General features: G+C 49.7%; 1 protein-coding gene across 19 annotated transcripts in view; it reads right to left on the reverse strand.

Annotated features, from left to right (window-relative positions):
- Positions 1-12568, reverse strand: part of NUP214 (nucleoporin 214) — a 144497-nt gene that overhangs the window by 35580 nt on the left and 96349 nt on the right. For 13 of the 19 annotated variants that reach the window (XR_003432435.1, XM_027104499.1, XM_027104498.1 and 10 more), the window contains 3 exons: positions 12049-12220; positions 10082-10221; positions 8832-8856 (listed from right to left, as the gene is read on the reverse strand). The exons of 2 other annotated variants lie outside the window; for them this stretch is intronic. Coding sequence is in view for 16 of the 17 variants with exons in the window: in XM_027104499.1 (XP_026960300.1) it covers positions 8832-8856; positions 10082-10221; positions 12049-12220 (337 nt within the window). In the remaining variant the exon portion in view is untranslated. Of the gene's footprint in view, positions 1-3552; positions 4691-7087; positions 8326-8831; positions 8857-10081; positions 10222-12048; positions 12221-12568 lie in introns of those variants that run through there. 4 more of the 19 variants (XM_027104506.1, XM_027104507.1, XM_027104501.1 and 1 more) reach the window with 2 other exon arrangements.

A 12568-nucleotide genomic window follows, 5' to 3' on the forward strand; every position in this document is an offset into this window, starting at 1 on the left:
CAACAGTGTATTTTCATTTCTTCTCTCTCAGCCTTTCTGTTATTGTTGTCATAAATTTTTTCCTACATGTTATAAAACCCTTAATACGTTATTATTTTCGCTTTAAATAGTTATCTTTTAGAGACTTGAAAAATACCCCCCCTCCCAATTTTTATATTTACTCATGTAGTTACCATTTCTGATGTCTTTCGTATTTTCCCCCCATCTCTCCTCCCTTTTCAGGGACTCTCATTACGCACATCTCAGGCTGCCTGAAGTTGTTCTTCAGTTTACTGATGCTCTATTCCAATTTTTTCTCAGGCTTCTCTGTGTGGTTCATTTTGGGTCGTTCCTATTGCTATGTCTTCAAGTTCACTAATCTTCCTCTGAAGTGTATAATATTGTGTTAATCCCATACAGGATATTCTCATTTCAGACATTACAGTTCTCATCTCTAGTTTGATTTGGGTCTCTTCCATGCCTCTATTTAACATGTTCAGTCTTTTTTTTTTTTTTTTTTTAGCTTCTTAAACATATACAGTTTTAATAATGATTGAAAAATTCTCGGCCACTAATTTTATCATCTGGGTCACTTCTGGATTAGTTTCAATTGATTTTTCTCATTACAGATACTTCTCCTTTTGCACACTTGGTAATTTTTGATTGGATGCTGGAAATTATGACGTTTATTTTGTTGGGTACTGGGTACTTTTGTATTCCTGTAAGTTTCTTGAGCTTAGTTCTGGGATCTTACTTGGAAACGATCTTATTCATTTGGGCTTTGCTTCTAAGCTTTGCTAGATAAGAGTGGCATCTTGTTATGACTGATTTTCCCCTACTACTGAAGTAAAACCCTTCTGAGTACTCTATCTAGTGCTAAGTGAATAATGTTTTTTCCACTTTGGTTGATAGGAACCAAAAGTTCCTATGCCCTAAGTTTATGCCCTAAAGTTCTTAGGATTTTGCCTCTAATCCTTTCATGTTGCTTTTTCTCCAGACATGGGACTTCCTCACATGCATGTGCTGATCAGTACTTAGTACTTGGGACAGTCCCTCTGCAGAGTCCAGAGCTCTCTCTGTGCAGCCCTGTCCTCTCTGATACTTTGCCGTATGAACTCAGAAAGACCACTGGGCTCTACCTGGATGCTTCTTCCCAATGCTGTGACTTGGAAATGTTCCCTAGGCAGGAAACTAGGGCAATTGTAGGGCTCACCTCATTTGTTTCTTGAATCCCAGGGGTCACTGTTGTTTGCTGTTTGATGTCAAACTGTTTTGAAAACTGACTGGTATTTTAGTTGTTTCAGAAAGAAGGTAAATCTGTACCTACTAACTCATTTTGCTGGAAACAAAGTTACCTTACTTGGAAATAAAAGAATCTGTAGGCCAGGGTCACGCATTTCCACAATTTCTGGAGGAAAAGAACTCTGAAATAACCAAGAATTAGAGGGACTGATTTTTTTTTTTTAAAGGTTATTACTGCAGCAATTTTACAAGAACACAATGATCTACCAAAAGGGAAAACCACAGTAACCCTAAAATTTATGAATTCAGCCATAAGCAGCAACTGAAAACCATGACCAATTCAAGGCAATGCTGCTCGCTGAAAACATCTGGCCCGCCCCCAAACTGCAAGAATTCCCATCCTCTTGACAGGCGCTCATGCAGTGGAGAGTTGCACGACAGCTAGACATCTCAACAGGGACCTAGAGTTCTCTGTAGACTTTCCCCATGCTTTCAACCTGTGAATACCTAATACGGGTAACCTTTTCTAACTCAGTAAGTCATTTTCCTTGCATGTGAAGGAAACCTAAGGAGTTCTGTGTTGAAGAACAGACTTCCATTTTAGATCCATAGACCCTTCTAAAGGATGTTGCCTAGAGGTTTGGGCACTTGGTCCATAGCTCTGGTGTCAGTAGCCAAGATAGAGATTGAAGGAGCTTTACTGTAAGGATGAGCAGTGTAAATTTTGTCTTCCTCTCTAGCCCTCTGGCCTCTCTTACCTCTCCAATCTGATATTAGTGCTAGGAAATAAACAGGAGTCACTATTTGATAGTATTAATAAACTTACAAATGGCAATGGATCACCATAACATAGGTCCCCATGGTCCTGTTTCCTGTTACTAGGCAGCTAAGTCAAGTATACTTTGACTATTCTATTTGTTCTTGATAGAAGTTTAGCTTTAAGATAAAATAAACATCTTTGATTAAGAATCCAACTGGAAATTAAATTGACTTTCGGACAGAATAACTCTATCTACTCAGGCAAGTTGCTCTGATGCCCTGATCAGCATTAAATGATGAGCAGAGCTGGGGCCCCTTCTCATTCCAGATACCCCAATCCAATCACTGTGACACAAAATACTCCTTTATAGGTAAGATGAGCCACTGGAAATAAAAATGAGTTTGAGAGAAGCCCAAGGTACATTCTGATTTTATATCCAAGAGGCAGTGGATGGACACCATCATGAAAAGGCTCATCTGTACAGTAAAAATCAGACTAGAAGCTTCTTCAAAGGCAGGGTTTTAATTTCTGTGTATTTGCAGGTTCCAGTTTCAGGCCCAGAGCATTTTGAGAGACCTCACTTTAACATGGACTACTGGAAAGTGAAATCTCACCTTCATGGGTGCCATTCCATTGGGGAAAATTGTGCAGAGAGGGCATTTAGGGACACCCAAGAGCGATGAGGGACAGCTCTGGATGAACTGCCAAAAGTGGGAGGAGGCAGGGCCCACTGGTTTGTACCTTTGAGCGACAGGCACCTGTGGACAAGCCAAAGTCTCAAATGGACCACGTGTTCCTGCCACCCCTTAGTCCTTCAGAGACCACAGGGACCCACGTTATAGCTAGATTCCCATGATGAGACTTTTTTTAAAAAATAAATTTATTTATTTTTAAATTTTGGCTGTGTTGGGTCTTCGTTGCTGCGCACAGGCTTTCTCTAGTTGCGGCGAGCGGGGGCTACTCTTTGTTGCGGTACGCGGGCTTCTCATTGCAGTGGCTTCTCTTGTTGCGGAGCACAGGCTCTAGGCACACGGGCTTCAGTAGTTGTGGCACACGGGCTCAGTAGTTGTGGCTTGCGGGCTCTAGAGCGCAGGCTCAGTAGTTGTGGCACATGGGCTTAGTTGCTCCACAGCATGTGGGATCTTCCCGGACCAGGGCTCGAACCCATGTCCCCTGCATTGGCAGGCGGATTCTTAACCACTGTGCCATCAGGGAATTCCCGTGACTTTCAATAATTGATTTTTATTGCATGGCTGAAAACATGAAAATAAAATGTTCACCACGAGTTTAACTGTGGATACTTTTCTTATCCAGGGAACATCTACTGCACAAACTGAGCCATCATGTGTATCTTTAAGTTGTAATGCTCTGAGCAAGATTTTACCTCTGGACAGTTGAGCTCATTTGTTTTGGAGTATAAACAGCTAAGAGAGCAAGCGACTTAGATCTTGCAGCAGACTCATTTTAGCTCTTTGATTACTGCCATTATACTGAGTGCCGTAAATGAGAAGTGGGTCAGGAATGGGGAACTTAGCCTTCTGCTCTCACTCTAATAAATGATGATGATAATAATAATAACACCAGCTTTATATATAATGTCTCATTTAATCGTCAACAAACCTAGACAAATATATTATCATTCCCCCCTTTTACAGATGATAAAACTGGGGCTCAGAGAGGTTAAGTGACTTGCCTTAAGTCACACAGCTAGGATGGGATTCGAGCCCAGACACACACATGACCTTAAGCAATAAACTCTACTTGCTGGATTGAGTCACTTTCTTCCCTGTTTTGGGTCTGAATTCCCTTCTGTATTGAGGATAGAATCGAACAGGATCATCTTCGGCCCCCAGATGCCGGCTTCTTTGATTCCCGCTTGGGCCAGCGGGAGCGGAGGTGGAGGGAGGCCGGGAGGAGCGATGAGCTGGACTTGCCGCGACGTGCGGTCCGGGCCTGCCCCGCGCCCCCATCACCACACTGACTCACTCTCTGCAGCTGGCGGGCTAGGGCCGCGAACGACGTGGAGAATCTCTGGCCAGGGCTGTGGAATGGACGGGACTCCACTCATGAGCAGAGAGGGGCGGAACAATGGAGTAACTGCCGCCTCGGTGGGTCTGTGGCCGACCGCCTGTGGGACTCTGGAAAGCCTCAAAGCCAGAGCCCGGAGGAAACGGCGGAGGAAGGAGGGGCCTGGACAGCCAGAGGGCGTGGGGCCAGCTGCTTCATCCGGGGTCTGATCGCCTTCCTCCTCCGGAAGCGGACGCGAGCCCCCATCTGTACATGGTGTGCGCCAACGCCGGCACCACAGACTCAGCCCCGCCCCCGTCCCGCCCCGCTGGGGTTTTGGTTCAGTCGAGCGATCACGCACAAGTTGGAGCAGCAGAACGGCGGCAACCGACTACACAACGGGCAGCGCGTTTACCGTGGTCCACACACAATGTCAGCTCCTTTCCGTGGGGGTAGACACGACAGGCATGTGAGGGGCTCGGCAGTGCCCCTGGCACAACTGGGCAGGTACTGCCTCTAGAATGAACGACCACCTTGGGGGAGGACGGTCACGAGAGCCAGCGGTGGACGGCCAGGGCCCAGCCGAGGGCAGGCGGGTGCGGTGCGGGGCAGGGCAGCAGGCACTGCCCCGGTTCCTTCTGGCTCCACCGCTGCCCGGCTTAGGACTCAGCAAACTGCTTACTCTCTTGGTCTCACTCTCATCTGGAAGATGTTAAGTTAAACATGCAGACAGTAATCATTCAACGAACTATCACTACTATTATCACTGAATACGAGAGAGAGGAACGTGTACTGGAAACACAACCTGCAGGAAGTAAATAAGCTATGCTTTTGTCCAGCGACACTGACGATGAAGCGAGGATGAGTTTCAAGGAAGCTGGCTCCAGCAGAAAGGTTCCACGGTAAAAGTATTTGGGAAATGGCAGACTCTTGCATCTTACTGATTTACAAAGCAAATGTGCGTACTAAAGGCTCAAAAGAGTCCGATAAAAAGACGTGTTACATTTCATTCTGTTCATTCTTTTCCCCAACTTATCTGACCGTGGGACCATTCTTATTTTGGCTGAGTATACAAACGTTCCGTAGGAAACATTCTGAAGACAGAGGAGGTTTGGGGGCTAAAACCATCTCAGTCTAATTGCTTTTTTTTCCTCCTGTGAGTGATGAAGGAACAGACAAATCAGAGAACCGGGGTAGGAGGAGGAAGAAGAGACTGATCCCGGAAGCCCGGGGCCGGGAGGTACACCTGCCCCTGCTTTCCGCCCAGCAGGTGACACCCAGAAGCAGCAGGAGAGCCGGCCGATGCCCGGGAGCACTGGGCAGGCGCTCTGTGAGGAAACCGAGTGGGAACTGAAGAGAAAAGGAAAGGGTGACAGAGCCAAGCTCAGGAGGGTGCAGGACACCTGCCCCTCGCCCTCCAGGACTTTGTCTGAAGCACAACGTGGTGACCAGAGACAGAGGGACTGAGTCGCGTCGGGAGACAGGATGAGGTCAAGGAGGGGACCTCCTCCCACCCGTTGATCGGGGAGACCTCACAGAGGTGGCGTTCAGAAGCTGCCGAACAGGAAGGCGCTGACAGCCCACCTGTGCTTTTGTGTTTCCTTTTTGAGCAGGTGCCCAAAATGCAGCTGAAACTTAAACTCAGTGCCCCTCATCAACAGTTTCAGAAAGATCCCTTACCCTGGACTCACGGCAAAATCAACACAGCCGTGGGAGTGCGGGTCTCTTTCAGACGCTCCACAGGAAGAAGATATTTATAGTTATTGCCATTAACAGGTTTCTCTAAATGTGGACCATGGACCATCTGCGTGGGAATCACCTGTGAAGCTTATCGAAAACACAGCTTGAGGGGACCAACTCAGCTCTGCTGAGGCAGAATCTCAGACTGAAGTGGAGGCCTCCTGCGCCACAGCTTGGTTAAGCAGGCGCCCTCCCGGGCCCATCTGCGGTCACGGTCCCTTCTCACGGGGACATGACCCTCACACTCGCGGCTGCTCTCCGTTTGCCCCTATTTGGGGAAGGCGCAGCCCCACCGTCTCCTCCCCGGGCAGGCTGGAGCCACCGTGCATTCCCTGCCCAGCATCCTGGGAGCTTGGGTTTCAGGGGACGCATGCTGGCTGCACTCTGAGATGACCCCTGTCACCCACCAGCGAAATCGACCCCAAAAAAGGAACTCAGAGGGGCTCCCACACCAGCCATCCATTCCCTGGTGGCCGCCGCGCCCCACAGTGAGTGCCGGGGCGTTATCTGGCCGAGCTCAGCTGATACGGCCTTAGGGAGAGATGTCACATGCCACCTCGATGGAGGATTACACAGAGAATTTGAGGTCAAGGGTTTAGGCCAAACCAGCTTCTATTTATAAAAAAGAGCCTCTGGGGGGAAACACAAGCGCAGGAGATGGCTCTGTCTGGGTGCCGGTCAGGAGGAGGACACGCGGAGGCAGGTCAGCTCCTGCCATTTAGTCACGTTGCTCCCTTAAAGCAAGGCCCTCCACCGCGAGCTGTTCCCATCAACGCTCGAATTCCTTTGTCTCAAGATGGCCCTGTGTACGAACTAGGGAGAGCACACGTGGGAGGAATGAGCCCCATGTGGACGTCTGGGGACTGGCTCTGTGGCTGGGGGGGCCTCACATGAGAACAGGTGGAGACGGGCTCTTCAGTTCCACAAAAACCAAAAAGGGTACCCGTTAAATGACTGAAGTCCAAGCTCTTTGAAGGAGGCAGACGCCCTGATTAATGGAACATACGAACAGACTCTCACTCTCCTCTCATAAACTGCACAGAAAACAGGATAAGTCACCCAGGGGCCCAATTCCGGTCTGGGATTCCTGAAACCCAACGTGCCGCACTTAGGAGACTCCTCTTCTGATGAGTGTAAGAAACTACTGCCTTCAGCCGGAGGGCGTCCAGTACCAATTTCAGTCCTACTGAATCAGAACCTGCCAGACTGGGGCTTCTGAGTCTGTACTTTACACAGAGCCCCTAGCAGAGCGAGGACCGGCAGGGCAGGCTGTGGCCCAGGGTACCTCCCCGGGGTCTACCCTCCCAACAAGCCAACAGAACCAGCCAGGTCATACTGGCTGTAATGCGACAAATTCAATCACATGGAAAACTTTTATTAACACCTTTCAAAATACAACTTTCCAATATATAAAAATCTAAATAACTGTCCCTTTCCAACCCTCCCCTGCTGATGACCCAAGCCAAAGCGCTGTCCTATCCTGAGCCTGAAAGATAACAAATTCTTATGCCTACGCTTCGGTGCAAGGCAGTCCTTGTTTGCCAGCAACTGGCTAGGACATCACAGGCCTAAGAACACTGCATTACAAGCACTTTAATGAGACCAAAGTCACGACCTCTAGGCCACCCTAGCCAACACTTGCCTGGTGGCATCGGGCAGTAGCAACATCTTCTCAACTCCCGGGTCTACCCAAGGGTTATGTGCACTGCGGTTCATAGACAGGAGCAAGGAGTGGTCACCAATGTCACCGTCACCTACTGGAGATAAAAGCTGTTTCTCAATCAACTGTCCACCTCGCCGCCAGAGTATAAGAAATTAGCCGTGGGACACACAGAGCCCAAGAGCCAAACTCAGAGGATGAGCAGAGGTGTTCCAAGGGCAGCACGCCTGTCACCAGCACCCCCTGGCAGGTTTTCCACGCCTGCCTCACAGCTACGGGTACTCTGAGGTGTTAATACCTCTTCCGAAACTCAGCTAATGCCTGCATAAGTGAGTTTCCTTCCCTCTACTCAATCACGAAGTTGGCACCTTGAGGGGCCTCATACTCAATAGCAAAAAGGACGTGAAGAAAAGACACCGAGTTATGGCCTCAAAAAGGCGCTGGCCAGCACTCAACCTCTTCCCCCTGGGGAGGGCCCCAGTCCGAGGAGACCAGGGGAGACTGTCTGGGAGAAGCGCCTGCCTATCCGTAACCTATGCTGGATCCTTTTGGCAGCCGTCTTTGAAGACACATGCTGCTGGCTGATGGCAGGCTGTGCAGGTTTCTCAGACCCAGAGGAATGAGGAAACCTCTCGCCTTGGCTGTGACCTGAAAAAGCCCACATACATTCTGTATGGAAACAGGCCGAACAGTTTAATAGCGTGGGTGGGGGGGGGACAACCAACACAAAATATAAAACAAAACAAGCAATCAGGCATCTCTGGAGTTTGGTTTCTGCTGTTTCTTTCGGGGTGTGTATTTCAATGAGAACGTCCAGTTCAAAGGACTGCTCCAGGGTTTCTCAGTGAAGGGGAGCTGAGAACGCAGTTGGTCACAGGAACGGAAAGGAACACCGACACCCACTCAGCTTCTCCAGCCACCAAAGCCCTGGACAGACCTGCAAGGAAGCGCCGGGAGAGGCAGATCAGCTCCTGCTCTGAGGAAGGGCTTCGGGGCTTGTGCCACTCCCTGTGTTCAAAGTTCCGGACCCTGAATTTTTAATGTCATGCAGTTCTACACAGAAGCACAGAGCGAGGATCAAAAAAATAAGACTTGGTAATCGGCTTGGAGCCCAGGAAGCTCCTGAGACACCAACAGCAAAATAAGCAAAAGCATCTCTCGAGTCCTGCCTTCCAGACTTTGCTCATCAGAAGGCACGATCTCCTCTCTCAGGCTCAGCCCTTGAGGAGAGGCCAAGCCGGACACCTCCTGCCACATGCCCGAGATCAGCAAGTCCACAGAACCCAAAGCCTGCTGCCAGACCACCATGCTGCTAGGACAAGCTTTTAAACCAGGAAAAATGGGCACAAAACGTACAAACAGAGCAGAAACTAGTATTTTCACATACCACACACTCTTTCATCGTTCATTAATGACTCAAAATAACTGAAGATAGATACTTACGAGCTAGATGATCCAAAGCTAAATCCTGAAAAAGAGGAAAAGGGTGCAGTTAAAACACACACACACACACACACGGGACTTCCCGTGGTGCAGTGGCTAAGAATCTGCCTGCCAATGCAGGAGACACAGGTTCGAGCCCTGGTCCGGGGAGATCCCACATGCCGCGGAGCAACTAAGCCCGTGTGCCACAACTACTGAGCCTGCGCTCTAGAGCCCTCGAGCCACAACTACTAAGCCCGCATGCTGCAACTACTGAAGCCCACACGCCTAGAGCCTGTGCTCTGCAACAAGAGAAGCCACCGCAGTGAGAAGCCCCTGCACCGCAACAAAGAGTAGCCCCTGCTCGTCGCAACTAGAGAAAGCCCACGCAGCAACAAAGACCCAAAGACCCAACGCAGCCAAAAGAAAAAAACAAACAAAAACCCCCAAAAAAACAGCACCACACACTTGGAAGATAAAGGTGGTCTCTAGGCTGCATTCTTTCCCTCCCTTTGTCTCCCTCCTCCTGCACTGCCTGCAGGTCCGGGCGGGCAGGAAGTGCTGTGGTCTTTTATTTCAGGGTTCTTCCCCCCTCCCTGGCGGGCACTGGCAGAGGGTCTTGGGTAGGCACCCTCTCACTGCTGCACCGTGCCACACAGATCCACTGCGTCGGGAAAATATGTTTTTTCTACTTCTCCCATCCACTTGCTTCCTCTCCTTCTTGAGGCCAGAGCAGCAAGACACGCGGGTTCTAGGCCTGGCTCTGCTGCTCACCGTCTGGCCCTTTGGGCAAACTGGTTCCTTGGAGTTTTTGTGTCATTTGTAAAATAATAACGATGCCTAACTTCTGTGTCTAATAAGTGTGGTGCAAGGATAAAAGCAGAATGCACACACTGTACTATGTGGAGAAGCGGAGTGTCAAACAAACGAAAGACATTTTGTAAAGTCTCTACGTCTTATTTTTATTTTTTTCTATATCTTATTTTTTGAGTCTGATTTTTAAATCAAGGTTATTTTGGGGGGTCCTCAAATCTTGAGAGAAAAACCAGGTCAGCCATTTCTTTACTTGGCAAGAAACAGCACAGCGTTACAAACCTAATTAAAACCTAAAAAGAACATTTTGTCTTTCAAGTACTTTTGGCTTTTAAAATACTACACTGAACAGCCAGGTAAAACCACTCATTCTTGTTTTTTTGGGCCGGGGGTGTCCAGGCATTTACTGAGGAGACGAAAGGAGGGACCACGGTGAGGGAAGAGGTCTGGCTGCCTACCTCCGCTGCCTGACCCGAAGGCGGAGAATCCCGCGCTCTGGGCCCCGAACGCAGAAGACTGTTGGGACAGCGATCCGAACGTCGGGGCGTTCTGACTGGCGAGGGTGCCGAAGGACGTGGTGTTGCTGCTGCTCCCAAACCTGGGTTCCGGCGAGAAATGAGGCTGCGGTTAAGCGTGGCCACGCGGTCGCTCTGCCGCCCGACGGCCTCATCCCCCCTCCCGAGTCTCAGGAAGTGAGACTCGCGTGATTCGAGGTAACTTGCTTGGTTAAAAGTGGCTGCCTCTCAGAACAAACAGGCTAGAGCCCAGAGCCAACCTTCACCTCAGCTTCGGGAAGAAAAATAAAGGGACGCCATATGAAATCCCCCCTTGCCCAGTGTTTGAGTTCTCCTCCACTGTCTGGAAATTCCAGGTCACTGGTCCTACTCTAATCCCTCTCCTGCCTCGGGTCTCTCGTGTACGCCTGTGGGAACTCCTCAGATGTCAGTCGGGGTCAGATACAGTTTCCTGGCCAGGGACCTGAAAAAAGGTGACAGGCTCTTTCGGAGATTTCAAACCAAAGCTGGTACTCAGCTCTGCTGGAAAAAATGGAACCAGCCAGTCAGGATTTATGTGGGAGAGCCCCCAGCCAAGGCAGAATCTGATACTTTTTTTTTTTTACTAGTGAAGAAAATAGCTGGTTTCAAATAAATAAATAAAAACCTCAAGATTCCTAGTCAACCACGAACCTTCCACCAACTTTGCAGCATTATGTGCCGGGCGGTCACTGGCGAGAACAGTCAGAACCTGCCAGGATACTGGCTTAAGTCGATCCCAACTCTCCTTTAAAAGCTTTTCTTAACTTTAAGTCTTGGGGTTTCCTGACTTCCTGGGAGAAACTTAAAAGACGCATTGGTCTCTGCATGAAATCTAAGAAGCAATACATCAACTTGCTCACTTTCCTTGAAATTCGCCAGCACTGCTGCACCAGCATCTTTCATGGAGAGGAAAGGGTATGAATAAGGAGTCCACTTGAGTTTATTTTCAAGATAAAGATGCTTTCACCTGGCCAACCCTCATCCCATGTACCCTGACAGCTCTCCCAAACAAGCCCCTGGCTCCACTCCCCAACCCTCTAGCTTTACACATCCTGAGCCAGTGCTGAGGACAGGGACAGCGAGAGGCCTGTAAGACGTTAATCTCCGACTCCACACCTCCTTTGAAGGAGACACTTTGTAGTCATCACCACATATATTTTACTGGGAATTTGTGGTGTGGTGAAGGCTATTTTCTCCATGGGGTTCTGGTAACCAGAACAAATTTCTGGGGCCCTTAAAAGCAAATCTCTAATATGGCATTTTCAAGTGAGGATATGCACAAGGGAGTGAGAGCCGCCTTGAAGGCTGAGCAGTCGTGGAGACTCTGAAACACGCACGGGGCCCAGGCAGTGCCTAAGGAAGCTGGCCCAGGGGACTGTGCACCGAAGACCCACTCTGGGGGTCTGGAGCGGAGCAGGGGACACAAGGAGTTGTTTGCTCAAGGACAATGGGCCTTCTGCACAACAATCCCAAGAGGAAAGAATGTGATTAGAAACTGTTCATTCAGAGTCTCCTAACAGAAGTCACCACACAAGGGGCAATCCTGGCTGTAAAGCAGCCACGGTGAGACTGTTTCTCTTCCTCTAACCAACCCTGTAGCTCCACCAGGAGAACAGGGATCTGCCAGCCACGACGCCACGTATCAGGGGACAGCAACACGGCGGACGTCCACCACGTACTGGACAGAGTCTGCCTTGGAAGACACGAACCTTCCCCTGGAGACAACAGGAATCCTGGAGCGACTGGTTTGCTGATTTCAAGGGAGGGGCTTTCAGCTCAGTCGAGAGTAGGGGAAACAAGAACTTTCTTTTCAAAGCAGCAGTACTGGGCCCCAGTGCTTCTGCTGACCTGAGCCTGTGGGTTTGCCCAGGCCTCTATGGGGGGCTTACCCGAATCCTCCCGCGCTGGCGGCCGCGGTACCCTCTCCGAACACTTTGCCTCCCGTCGAGCCCAGAGGGCTTGTAAAGGCTGGGGCTGAACCGAATGCTGGCACCCCTCCAAACCCAGGGGATCCCCCAAAAGTAGGAGGGCTGCCAAACACTGGAGCAGCACCGAAGCCACCTGAGCAAAACAGAGGCAAACAAACAGAAACAGGGAGAAAGAAAGGAGACAGGAAGAGAAGACAATGAGCAGTGAGAAACCAAATCAAAAGAGGGAGGAGAAAGGGGAAAGTACGTTAGAAACTCAGATTCAAAACACTACAGCAAAGGGCAACACCCTTTCTACCAGCAAAATAACAAACCCAAACCCAAACCCAAACCCAACCCAACCCGCCACCCCCTCCATTTCTAGCAGAGGGGTCTGGGGTCCATGTAGGAGAGCTCCTTGGAGTTCTAAGAGTCCAGCAGACTCCGTGTTTGTCTGCGAGCTCCCTGGCCCTCCCAGAGGCAAGCTGGACTCATCAGCTCC

The sequence above is a fragment of the Aethalodelphis obliquidens genome, unplaced genomic scaffold (assembly GCF_003676395.1).
Source record: "Aethalodelphis obliquidens isolate GAN/ISIS:26980383/991018 unplaced genomic scaffold, ASM367639v1 scaffold7, whole genome shotgun sequence".
Classification (NCBI taxonomy): Eukaryota; Metazoa; Chordata; class Mammalia; order Artiodactyla; family Delphinidae; genus Aethalodelphis; species Aethalodelphis obliquidens.